The 14,177-nt window shown below is 41.7% G+C and overlaps 1 protein-coding gene across 1 annotated transcript in view; it reads left to right on the top strand.

Moving 5' to 3' along the window:
- Window positions 1-14,177, top strand: part of GLI3 (GLI family zinc finger 3) — a 1,844,924-nt gene that overhangs the window by 966,040 nt on the left and 864,707 nt on the right. The window contains exon 4 of the mRNA XM_044064809.1: window positions 17-119. Within this exon, the coding sequence (XP_043920744.1) occupies window positions 17-119 (103 nt within the window). The remainder of the gene's footprint in view (window positions 1-16; window positions 120-14,177) is intronic.

The following is a 14,177-nucleotide window of genomic DNA, read 5'->3' as shown; positions in this document are numbered from 1 at the left end:
TTGATTTTCTCCACAGACCCACCTCACTTTTTTCAAGCATTCCACCCCCCAGTACCAATCGATGCCAGACATCATGAAGGACATTACCATTATGACCCTCCTATTCCACCATTGCATGTGTGAGTATAAAACAAAAAATACATATTTCACTTTCTAACAGTAGAACACTGGCAGTGCACCTTTTGTAACTTCTGTTTTCTGAACTCTGCAGTTGGAATTATGAAAGGACATGACAGTATGTGGCACTTTTATGAACTGTAATAACTGCACATGAAGTGGAATGGAGCTAAAGATTTTATATTCAGTTTACCCATTCTGAAAATTTTTAGTGCATTTCTTCTGCCAGTGTCAGGATTCAATTTTAGAGGAAGAGGCAAGGAAGGGTTATAAAACTATATTGTTGAGATATAATGCTTAAATTAATTTAGATTTATTTGTTATTTATTATTTGTTTCCAAAGAGAATGTCTGTAAAGTGTTAGTGGGCAGAGTCTGTATTATGTGTTTTACTTGTGTGGATAGACATTGGAATGATTGATTGAAAAAACATCTAAGTAAAATAAAAAAAAATCATTGTATGTTGCTTACAGTTTAATAACAGAATGCATATGAAAGATATATTAGCAAAATGTAACAAATGCTACATGTTAACTAAAACATAAGATGGCAGCAATATAGAAAATGAAGTCCTTATTTTAATGTACTGAAAACTGTATAGTTTTCATGAACTGAAGCTGCATGGAAATACATAGAGTCCTATGCTGGAAGAGCCGACATATACAATTAATCATACTTAATAATCACCCCATCACAGAGAGACAATAAAAGAAAACAAGCTCAACTAATTCTACAGAGAATAATTTTAGGTATTTATATTACAGATTGCATCTCTGTGACTGTTAGTTATAGCTCTGTAATTATTTACATGCTGAGGAAAAATGAAATTGTTTTAAAATAAGTTCTCCTCTGTGAACAAAATTATTCATTATTAGTAGTCTAAAGTGTGCCAAAACACATATCTCATATTTTGTCTATTTTTTTTTTTGGGGGGGAGGTTAGTCTCCCATTACTAACCTGTAATTACAGAGCAAATTCGCCTGGAGGTAAGTTGTAAATCTGTGCTTTGGTCTTCTTGTGACATTAAAGAGAAAGTGGGCATTTATATACAGGGTTCTAAGACATCTGTGATTATGTACTCACTTAGGGTTCCAGTGATACATCATTAAGTAAGCATCTTTGGATTATTATGCATTCCTAATATCCCGTCATTAAAAATTATATTAAAAAAGGTTTTCACTTGTTAAATATTTACTTCTGTAAAGCACCCTGTATTAAGGTATCAGCAGTATGGAAGAGAATTAATTTAAAACACATAAAATGAAATATGTTCTATATTAGCTGTTTGACACTTAATTTGCTTCTGAATGAGCAAAGGAAATCACAAATTAACCTGCCTTTGTTTTTCCAAGCATAGCTTATGAGATGTGTAAACAGTGGTAATTACAGCACAATAATAACCCTCACAACCTTATGAATATGCATAAAAGTAGCCCGCTTTGTACAAAAAGCAGATTGGCTTTAATAATTTGAGATACTGTGCTGTTTCTAGGCATGTGTTAGGGTGCAGCATGAACCAACATTATACAGTCTGCTAGTGGGAACTGAGGCTTTTTTCAAATGTTACTAAGTAAGATATAACTGCACTCTTGAACCCATTAAAATTACTAACATTAAAGTATGTATGTAATTTATTTAATTAGTTATCTGTTTATTTTGAAGTCTTTGCCCCTGCTGCCTGCTAATTATTAGACCCTGTTTTAGTCTGTCAGACCATTCATGCTTTTCATTGGCCAAGAACCAACCCAGAGGGATTGTTATCTGGCAGCCATTGGGGGTTTGAATATAATTTTCTTTTTCCCCATCCTTATTGCATACACCTCCTAGCATGGTGCTGTAGAAAGGTGTGCAATAGGCTGTCCATGAAGGACTTCCCCTCACTTCTGCACAAGGAGTAGCCTTCGGGCAGCTCTACCCCTCCCTGCAGTGTGAATGATGGTCTCTCAGGTCTCCATCAGGGAGACTACAGTAAGCTGTGTACCTCCAAAACATGTAAACCCACCCTCCCACAGGAGAGATGACTCTTGAGACCCCTTCACCCCCCCCCCCCATGCCTGACTTTTGTAGTGCCTTGACTGCTAGTCAAATCCTGGTTGCCTTAGTCACACACATTGCTCCATCCCTCCTCTTCACAGAGGCAGGATAAAATTGCTAATATTTATTCATTTTTGAATTGCATAGGAGGAGTTGTTATTATTATTAACTATTATTATTATTTATGCATCCTTTGTTGACTGGGTTAGTCCCACTGGGCTAGTAACCATTTTCAGGGAAGATCTGAAGTGGCATTTATGCTACTAGGAGAAATTTGGACAGGGTTTCAGGAAGCTTCCCCTATTCCTTTTTGATAGGTGCTGTGGGATGTTTTACATCCACCTGAGCTACAACCAACTCAAGCAGATGAGGCATTGGTTTAATGTCTCATTGAAGGATGGCACAGACAGGTGTGCAGCACCATCCTCCCCTTATGCAGTGTCAGCAGTCAATCTACCTGGTGTGAGAATAGAACCCACAGTGTTCTACATCAAAGATGAGTATGCAACCTGTTGCGCTGCTGACACTGTTTTTGCTGTGGCCTGTCATGACAATCAATCAAGCCTCCATTCTGTTGCCCATTTGACCTGTTTGTTCCTCTTCAGACAAGAAAACTTTGATCCATTTGTTACCGATAGAAGCAAGGGCTGAGCCAGTTTGGAGTGATGCTGTGATCTACTTGGGGATCAGGGTTTTTCCTGTAGGCTCAAGTATCTGCTTCATATGCTAAAAGCATCCAAGACATTATCTTGTAGTGGGCTGCTGAAATGTATGTACAGTCCTCTGCCTGTGTGTAGTCAGTGGCCCTGCCCCCACTTGTAGACAACCCCTCTGCAAGATCCCTGGTTTCTACCATGGATTCTACCATGGTAAGCATGCTGAGTCGCCCCTTCCACCATTTTCTCTCTCTCAAATAGAAGCGAGCCTGCTCAGCCTTGTTAGTCCTACTCGAGCCATGTCTGGTTCATAGCCAGGGCTTTATTCTCCTTTGCCAGTGGAGCTGGGTATTGGTGTCATTATTACCTGCTTACAAGCAAATTGGTAATGAATTTAAATATCTAAAATGTTCTTTATTTTGCTTTTTAATGAAAAATATTGTTTGAATACTTTGTTTTTCCTGTTATTAAAATTATTATCTGAGTGTGTCATAAACAAGGAACAAATGAATGTTCTATTTGTTACATTAAAAACTGCATGTAACTAGAGTGAGGGTCTCTGTTTAGTTGAACACTTGGAATATCAGATTTGTTTTTTCTTGCTCACTCCTCTTCCTCCTTCTCCTTCTAAATATTACAAATTCCATTTTATTTCCATGTCGTTTGCGTCTTCCAATTTCTAAAGTTCTCATCTTTCTCCCATTTACAGTATTCAGTACTTCATTTGCACTTGGTATAAATTTAGATTTCCTTTTTCCAGTAATTGATTTTTTATCAGCTAAAAGCAATAAACTTACTAAGGCCTTACCATGTCTGGGAAATCTGGATCCTATATCCAGCTCAAAAGAATAATTTCCTTAATTATAACCATTTGCTTCCCCAATATTTATGACAAAGTACTCTGTAAGGAATTTCTTGTTGTTGATGATACTGTTTTGTTGTAGCTAGAGATGTGTGTATGTCTTTTTACATGGCCTTTATATAGCATTTATCCATTCAAAGTCATTGAGTATGAACTCTGACAAGTTTTCTTAGGAAGATGCAGGTGTCTGTGCAGTTACAGAGACCTGGTTCAAGGCCTCAGAGAATACCCTGGCCTTGCAAGGCTACAATGCCTTCCTCACCTTCAGACCGCAAAACGAACATGTGAGAACCAAAAGAGGTGGTGTCTCTACCTATATTAGAGATAAATTCACCTCCTATCTAGTTAGCTTGGACAAATCCATAGAATTACTCCCAAGTTCAGGTTACAGTGGGTTAAGACCCCCATTCAAATCATAGCCAGTTATAGATCCCTGTCCATGGGTCATGATGCGCACAAAGACTACTTGACCAAACTTCAGACAATCCAAATGTTATTGAATACTCTGGTTATGGGGTATTTCAATTATCCCACCATCAACTGGGAAACATAGGCTAGCCCTAACTCGTTAGTGCAAAAGTTCCCTGACTTTAACTCAAATGCCCTGGGACAAATTGCTCGTACCCCTACAAGAGGAACAAACATACTAGATCTGATCCTCATTAACATGTCTAACAGATGCACTGCCGCAACTGTCAGACCCTCTTTAATTAAATCTGACCAAAATTCAGTCACCTTCGAGCTGGCACAAGCACCAGAACTCACAAAGGATAAAATCAGACTAAAAAACTTCATGAAGGCAGACTGTACCCTCCTAGGTGAAGGTATAAATACATTCCAAGTTTTACCCCCCCAGCTGGAAGTGGTAGCTACACCAAAGCTTACACTAAAGCCTTGTACAATCACTTGCATAACTGTATAGACTCAGCTGTACCAGAAAGAATCAAAACCAGCGCCCCAAGTAAAAACAAGCTGCCATGGTGGACATCCAGCATCAACAAACTTTACAATAAATGCAAAAAGTTTCTCTTCTAGAAAACAAAGGCAAGGCCTCAACAATGGAAAATCACCCTCCTCAGTCTCAACAGGCAAATAAGACAAGTTGTCAGATCCTCTAAGGACTCCTTTGAGAAAAACTTAGCAAGTGAAGCTAAGGATAACCATAAGGCCTTTTACAGGAACGTACATAGCCTAAAAGGTAGGACCCAGAGATCTGAACCCACTTCAGGAAATAAACCAATCATGGTCGACAGATCTGGAATGCAACAGCTACCTTTACACTGAAATAAACTTCCTCTCCAGGCTACACCATGTTGCTTAAAGAAGGAATTAGATATTTGTATGAGTGTTCATAAATTCTCTCCAGGTGTGACTTACAGATTGCTGTTTAAAAAAGGAGGTAAGGTGTAAGGGTGAGTACTGGCAGGGTACAAATGGCCCAGTTGCCATGTACATTCAGTGATTTATTTGGTGATGATATGAAAGTTTTGACCTTGTATCCAAATATGAATTGCAGTAGGAATAAAAATATCTGCCTCAGAATTAAAGCAGGTGGTGTTGGCCTGATTCTTCTTGACAGACTTAAGGACTGTGTGATGCAATGTGCTTCTGAAGTATGTGGTAAAGCACACTACCCAGGTATGTACAAAATTGTAATGGATCATAATCTGTGATACAAACATCCTTTCACAATATAATCCATGAGCTACATGGATTTCTTTGCAAGCTGTATATAGTAACGATTAAGGATGCCAGTGACATTATTGGATTATACTGCAGAGATGTTCAAACATCTCAGTGGCAGACCTCCACATATTAAGTTTCATTATGCAATGCTGCAGAAGGTCATTGTAGAACTGTCTTGGTGTCTTCCTCAGCCATTTAAACAAATATCACTCATTAAAAAAAGCATCACTGAACACAGGTACCATGGCGTTTATAAGGGAAGCACCCTCAATAGTGTGACATGATCAATGGTGATTCCATTCTGTTCCTGTTTATTTGATTAAGGTGAGCCTGCTAAGGTGATGGAAACACTATAGGATTTAGGTTCAGTATCCAGTTGCATGTACAAATCATAACAGAGCACCTCAGCCACAAGATCCTTTAAATGTCTATTTTAGTCAGTAGTAATGCAAATGGTAAAACTGTTTTACTATACTTAAATTTAAAGATGACTGTAATGGGAATTGGTTATCAAAACTCCTCAGCGACTCTTGAGTACGTTTTGTATTTAGTGTATGTTGCGTGCTTCTTTAGCCATGTCTTCTACTGCTTTGTACGTGATACCAAATGCTGATTTTTTTTCTGTACAAGTCCTGTTGCATTCCAGGCCCATTATAGCATCTGCATATGTACCTTCGTATGTACTGTCTGTTCAGCTTTATTTGTACATAGCCTAATATTAAAATGTATGTAGAATCCAGTTTTGTTACAGTTCTGTACTGGAAGTAGTTTTAAAAAATAGCCCTTTTTATCAGATTCATACCCTGAGAAATAGTCTTATGGATTGCCAAGAAGTAAGCCTGTCATCGAAAGTAAAGCAACAAGCCTGTAGCAGTAGCACACATTCCAAGATCTCTGTTGTACTGTTCCTTGGACAGAATTAGTCTGTTCTTTGTGCTGTGGTCAGCAGTATCCAGTGAGTGAGCAGATATTGACAAGGTTTTCATGTTCATTGAACCAAAAATAAGTTCACTTTATAGAGGCTGCTGTTAGACCTGTTGCTGTGACCTGTGAGCTGGTGAACTGTGACAGATTTGTCTAGCTACAGTATTTCTGCTTATGTTGCATACTGTTTCAGTGGAAACAAAGGCAAAACCCTGTTCCACGTACTTTGGGATATGCGAAGTTTATGTGCCTCATTGCAGGTATGTAACAAACGTCTGTGTATCTCCTATAGCTGTGTATGGGATAATCCTACTTACATTTATGACACTTTAATGCCTTGGCCCTTGTACAAAGCTTGAATAGTGGTGGTGTTTTCATTTATGCCTTTTCTCTTTATGGTAAAATGGGTGATTAACTGTACAGAATTCGATAACATACCAAAACTGTATGTCTTTTCAGTATTTTAACTTTCATTCTGTGTTCAAATGAAACAGCTGGCTGCCTAAAAAACATCATATTTGTATGCTGCCAAGTTAGAAATTTCAGTCATTTAATGCAGTTTCATTCTGAAAGTTTATGAATTATTTTTTCAGAGCTGTATGCAGAGTGTATGGGTAATTAAATATTTTAGCTTTGCAGCCATTCCCCTAAAATAACTTTATGCAATAAACTTCTTGCCATTTCTGTGACCTTAGAAAAGGAACATTAGTCCTCTTCATGACCAGTATGAGACCAAGCTGTAGAAACAAAGTTATGCAGTTATTTCTTAATCATTATTTCTAAGGATCATAGGAAATTACTAGGCAATTGACCCTGAGGCTCTTACAAGCCTACCCAAGAAATGAGCCCATGTTCCGATAAGTCAGCACCCAATGCCCCTGTCCAGCAAGGAAACAGGTGGAATCCCATGGGTGTATTTTCTCTTCCTCATCCAGCTATCCAGGTTGCGCTTAAAAAGAGTTAATGAGGTACTCTGCTTGACGTGAAGAGGGAGTCTATTCCACAGTTCTGGGACTCGTATCTGTCCCGCCAACAAGTTCTGTTGATATTACATACCAGGTTGAGGTTGTGATTGCGGGTTACTCGAGTGGAGCTTGACTTGTGGATATGCAGCAGTCCCATCAAGCTGGGGTCTCATATTGCTTTGTATGCCAGACAGAGGTCACCTCTGAGGAGTCTGTATGAGACTGAGTAGAGGGACAGGGCCTTTAGCCTATCTGTGTAGGGTAGATACTTGAGGGCCTTGATTCTCCCGGTGAGGAACCTCTGTTGTCTCTCCAGCTGCTGCATGCGCTTTGCAAGGTGTGTGCCGAAAGGGGCACTGTATTCAATAATGGGACTTATAAGGGAAAAATACAGGGATGTTATGATCTCCTTGTCCCTGGATGAGATCCCCTTACTAATGAGGTGGGACATGTAGAAAGCTTTCCGTACAACGGAGGAAATATGGTGATCAAAAGTCAGTTTTCTATCAACCTGGGTCCCCAAGTCCCTCACGACTGATTGCATGCTTAGGACCTTATTATTAATGTGATAATTTGTGAGGATGTCACTCTCCCCAAAGGGAATGATGATGCATTTTTTGGCATTCAGTTTGAGGCCATGTTTCTGGCACCAGTTATTTATTTGGGTGAGACCAACTTGGGAGGATGTCCACATCACTAGGGTAATTGATGACAGCACCCAACTTGAAGTCATCTGCAAACTTGGTCAGCCATAGCCCACTGATTTTGGCCTGCACCTCAGAAAAGTATATTCCAAACAGAGGCCCCAAGACCGATCCCTGGGGTACACCACTCGTTACAGGTCTACTGCTTCAGGTGGCTTCCCCTATTTTGACTAGATGGGTTCAATAAGTGAGCCAATTTGCTACCCATTTGGTAACATAACAGGTTGATGCCTAGTTGGGAGAGTTTATCTATTATACCCGAGTGGAGAATAGTATTGAAGGCTTTAGCCAGGTCATGGTAGGCAGTGTGCACCATCTTCCCCTCGTCCATGGCTTTGGTGACTGTTTCAAAGAAGTGGAACAAACTTAATAGGCATGACCTCCCCTTAATGAAACCAAAACCAAACTGCGTGGGATTGAGTGTTTGGAGGTTGCCAATGTCCTTGTTAATGAGGTCCATGATAATCCACTCCATGGCTTTGTAGATCAGGCTAGTTAGGCTGATGGCTGTATAATTTTCTGGATTGGTGGATGCTGCACCTTTGTGCAAAGGGATGACAGTGGCTGTCCTCCACTCAGCTGGTACTCAGGCATTGGTTGAATAGGATGCCTAATGGTGCTACAAGTTCCTGCCTGAGTTAATGTAGGATGCAGCCTGGGATGTTATATAGGGTCCCATGGAGGCTGTATTTTTTGCCTTTGAGAGGGCAGTGATAATTTGTTCCTTTGAGATAAGGGGGGGGGGGCAGGTGCTGGGGATTTCCTGATGGGAGGGACAGGGGGTGAAGTTTTCACTGAACCTGTCTGCCAGCAGGTTGGCTGTATCTACGGCATTTGTGTATGTGGTGTCCTTGAGCACCAGTTCTGAGCAGATCTGAGTGCTTCCTTTGAGATTATGGACATATGTGAAGAAGGACTTATGATTATCTTTAATCTATGTGATGCCTGTTTGGACTTGAAGTTTGCTTTGGAGGATTTCACTACTGCTTTTATTTGGTTGTTCAGGCTAAGGAGAGACTGCTTCCAATTAGGCACCTGCTGCTTCTTGGCCCTGGACAGCAATTTTTTCCTTTTAGAGTTTATTTATTGTCCACCAGACAAGCTTCCTCTTCCTTGAGGAGGAGGATTTTGTCCTGTCGGGTATTCCTGATGCCATGCAGCTATATAAATGCTCATATAGTCCTTTGGTGTAGGTTTGGACATATGTGCCAGTTCTTATGGAGGTGGAGGGAGCTGTGAAGCTGTTTATACCTTCCCTTAGGAGGTTGTAATCAGCTTTGCAGAAGTATTTTTGTTTGACCCTAGCTGGGGGGGTTCAGGGAGATTGTGACTTTGAAATTTATGGTCGGATCTTACCAGGGAGGATGACACTTTAGGGATGCTGCAGTGGTTACTCATGCTGGTAAATACCTAGTCCTACATATTTTCACCTCTTGTGGGGGTGCTGACCAGCTGGCCCAAGGCATTTCCATTGACAAAATCAAGGAATCTCTGGGCATTTGTGTTTGGCATGAGTAGTTCTTCCAGTCTATAGCTGGTTTGTTAAAGCCGCCCAGGATCAGGGTAAAGGGTTGAATCTTCATTGATTCGAAGAAGTCCAGATAGGTGGAATTGGACGTCTTGAGTCAAATTTGGGGGCCTGTAGCTAGCTATGATTTGAATGGAGATATTGTCAATGGTTAACTGCACCTGGAGTGTCTCCTGTGCATCATACTATTTGACCAGCCTGGAGGTGTGTATGTCTTTTATATATTTTGCAACTCCACCTCCTTTTGCTTTACTGCCCATGGTTTGGGGTCTGAATGTATGATAGGATGAGTAACCTGGTATGGCTGGGGTGCTTTCCTCAGCTTTGAACCAGTTTCTGTGATTGTACAAATGTTAGCATCTTCCGGCGTTAAGAATGCTCGCAATGAGTGCAGTTTCATGTTTAGACTCCTAGCATTTAGCAGCATGACCATTAATTTGCGTTTTGATGAAATTCTCATATTGGTAGTTTTGACCTCATGGCATTGCCTAAAAAGGCACTATGGGGAGGCAAGAACCTTTGCCAGAAGCCTGAAGCCCAAGGGAGATAGATGCAGGCCATCTCTGGCAAACCATTGTGATTTGTCAGTCATGTCTTCCCAGGCTGTCAGATACTGGATCCCCTTGGAATAATACCAGAAATTAAGGCAATTGTTAAAGTCAGTAATTTTCTCTTTATATTGAGGCATCATTCTGGGTGATGGTAGAATGTTGCTTAAGGCTAGGAACATACCTGCCTGGGACACACATTCAGTGAGCTTGATCATGTCTCTCTTCATATTGTCCAGAGAGGTGTATCTCAAGTCATTTTTGCCAGCATGGACTATGGCAGAGTCATAACAGTACCTACTAAGAAAAGTTCCTCCATTTTCTGAAACTGAAGAACCACCACAACAAAAAATTTGGAGAATATGGCACTAAAAGGCAAAATGACCAATGACTTCAGACTTTTTAGTGCCATATTCTCAGAATTTTTTGTTGTCATAACAGTACCTTTTGTTGAGAGACTTGAGTGCATGGGTGATATGGCAGATTCTGGCACCTGACAGACAACTAACCGTGACTTTCTCCTTATCCAGCCTGGTGAGGGGCACATCTGCGTGTTTCACAGTGGAGTCTCCTATGACTAATGGGTTTATGTTTAGACCTTAGTGGCTGTAAGACACAGCTGTGTGGACTGTGTGTGGTGTGGTGGGCAGTGGAGTTCGCATGTGTTTTTGCTTTGGAGGTCTCTTTTGTTTGGGTATGTTTTTGTTGAGGACCTCCCCATATGTGGGTGTGTGTTGTGTAGGTGTGGGTGGTGTTTGAGGTGTGGTGTTTGTGATGGCACCTTCTCAGTACCAGGTATACTGGCTTGTGAGGGAGAGAGCATAGACTCTAGGTTCTTAATGTAACAGCATCTCTCACAAATTGTGTTCCTAGGTGGTAGTAGTAGAGGGTTGTCCGTGTACGTGAGGCAATTGCTACACTGTCTCAGGATGCCCATATAGACCAGACTGACAGGAGAAAACATAGGAAATTGTCCATCCATGTTTGTCAGAATCTGAGAGACAGAGGCCAGAGAGAGCTAAGAGGGTAAAGGGGGGAAGGTCTAAGAGCTGGGTGATCACACAAGTGCTACTAAGGGAAAATTTGTAGCTGGAATACCTCACAGAGGGTTAAAAACAGTGCAGCTGTGGTGCGTGATGTGCAAACAAGCCCAAATCAGCTCATACTTAACATGTTTAATGGACTACCTCATGGAGGACATGTTCTACATATGTAAGAAAACATTTTAAAGAAGCAAATCATTTTACCTCAATATTTTAAGAAGTTGTTCTTAATGTTTAACACTGAACAACTCTTTGGGACTAAATATGTCACTTGTATGAACCAAAGACATCTAGAGCATTTACTGTTTAAAGTGATTTGGATACCTTTTAAATTTGTGTCTTCAGTGTTACTATTTGGTAGCAAGGTATGTGGTGTACATTTTTTGCATGTTTTGGATGGCTTCATATAGTGATTAGAAAGTTAGGAACTTCTTGATGTTCTTCGTGTTTCACTGTTGCAGTCATCACATTTTGGTTATCCCTGCCAGGGTAGCCCTCAGTCGGCCCGAATACCAGAGGCTTAGCATTTCTGCTTTGGTTGCCGTCAGTCCAGGACTGATGTCAGGTCATTTGTGGTATAAAATAAGGCAGCCAATGCCATTACATCAGTTTCTCTTGCCGAGGAGCCCGAAGCAGAAGCAGTTCACATGAGTGCCGGTCAGCCGCTGCCTGAGTTTTCATTTCCGAACTGAATTTGAAGTCTTCTAAAGCTAAGTACCCCGTTGGGGATGCGTTTTTCTTGCTCTAACCGATGTCAGAAAAAGTTAACAATTGTCTCGCCTGTGGAAAGCAAATACCACACTGAGACTTTCATTTTTACTGCGTCACTTGCTTAGGCCCAGACCACGATGTCCCCTGCTGTCACTTTTGTGCTTTGTTCAATGCCAGAACTATATGTCATTGGGCCCTTATTGTAGCTAGATATTTTTCTCTCAGTCCTCAAATTCCGATATGGCTTTGGTAAGCCATCTGACAGCAGATCTTCTGAAAAAAATGTAAGGGTAAAGACAGACCGCACACGTCCAAAACTACCGATGCTTCCATTAAGCTAGTCATCAGTTCTCTGGTCCTCAGTGAGGAGCTTTTTCAGCCCCTGATACCCACTTCTGTGGATTCATAGGCCGCTTCCGAGACCCTTTTGGTGTCCGATATGCCGCGAGACTGTTCATCAACTAAGGATCCTGCGGATGTCTCTACCTTGGATGGGTCCGGAGCCGCTGAGCAGGCATCGACTTCCAAGGAAATACTTCGCACTACCGATTCTCGACACAGAGTGATGACTTCTTTTGCATCTACCATTTTTTCGAAAAACTAAAGAGTTTCTAAGGCCCAGGGTATGAACCACACCCAAGAAACTGACGACACAGTCTGAGGCACCTGCTTCCTTGCCTCAGTCTCAAATGCTTAAAATGGCAGAGGACCTTATAATGATTATCAGGGGAAGCCAGGCTACCCCTTCCAAGAGAAAAAGAGATTTGTCCCCAGTAGTTTTATCTGAACAGGAGTCCGATGACTGTGATGCATCTGAATATGAAGACATGCAAACCCACTCTGCTTTTGAGGATTCTGATGCAGAGGAATCCATTCCTTCAACTTCTCCACCCGAGGACTTTTCCTTTGGGGAAACCCTACATACCTTAAGGGAGCATTTCCAATGGGAATTTCAGGGCTATCCTCAGTCCAATAAAGAGACTCAGGAAATTCTTAGATCTTCCACAGCACAGACCCTGGCCATTCCTCCTGTCCTGGATGTTGTAGATGATGTTTTTATGGAATCCAGTTTGACTCCTGACACCCTCCCTCCTGCTCCCAGAAAACCTGACAGGTACAATAGAGTCCCTGACTCTCACAAATTTCTTTTCTAAAATCCTACTGCTGACCCCGAGGTTATCTCTCAAGGACCTAAAGGAATTAAAGCAACTTCTGCTAAGAATCCCACCCCACAGACAGGGATTCCAGAGCATTAGACAGATGAGGTAAAAAAGAATACACCTCTGCTACTCTTGCTATTAGAGCACTAAATTGTCAGTTTCATATGCTGAAATACCAGCAACATACCATGGAACTCCTCAAACAAAAAAATATCATCTTTTCCTGCTTGCACAGAAAATAGAGTTACAAGAGTTAATGCATTCTGAAAGTCAAGTAACTAAGCACGCCTTACATGTGGCTTTGATGCCCTAGAAGTATCTTTATCTTGCAGGGCAGCAGTCACTGGTTCTGTCCTTAGAATGCATGCTTGGCTTAAGGAAGAGCCCTTGCCAGACCATGTCAAATCTAAATTATTGGATGCACCCTTGCACAAAGACAACTTATTTGGCACCAAGGCAGAGGAGGTGTTAAAAAAGATGGAAGAAAAAGCTAAATCTATGCAGACAGTTAAGGACTTCTTGCAGGTCCAGCCCCCCAGGTTCAGTAGGCATTGCCCCTCTAAACACTGGTCCTTTCCTGCCCCCTCCAGGTCAGCTCAGCCTAGACCCTGGGGAAGCAGGCCCCCCAGACAACAGCCCCAGGGAATGCAGAGATCTAAGCAATGGAGTTCCTCCTCTTCAAAACCAGGGAGTGCTAAGCCACCCCCTCATGTTAAGAATTCACAATGACTTTCCACTTCCTCCCCCTCCCTCTGCCCACCTGTTATTGCCCCAGGAGGAAAACTCTCCTTCCATGCAAGCACCTGGGCCACCATTACCAACAACCACTGGGTCCTCAACATAATGTCCCAGGGATACACATTTTATTTCCACACTCTACCAACCCCAAAAGGGTTCCCAGATCTTCCACCAAACCAGTGGGCAGAGGCCAAAAAGCAAGTCCTTTCCCTGCTCTCTATGAGGGCAGTAGAGCACATTCCTGTAGAACAGATAGGCCAAGGTTTCTACTCCAGACTCTTCCTGGTACCCAGAAAAGAGAGCACCTGACACCCCATCCTCGATCTATCCATTCTAAACACCTTTCTGGTGATACCAAAATTCAAAATGCTCACCCTCCAGCAGCTTGTACCTATGCTCTCCAAGGATGCTTGGTTAGCCACCCTACACCTAAGAGGCCTACCTACACATCCCAATCAGGGAATCATGCAGGAAATATCTACATTTCAGGGCAGGATCACTG

This window comes from Protopterus annectens, chromosome 3.part0 (assembly GCF_019279795.1).
Source record: "Protopterus annectens isolate FY-2018-M chromosome 3.part0, PAN1.0, whole genome shotgun sequence".
Lineage (NCBI taxonomy): Eukaryota > Metazoa > Chordata > Ceratodontiformes > Protopteridae > Protopterus > Protopterus annectens.
This window is presented reverse-complemented; position numbering and strand designations above follow the sequence as displayed.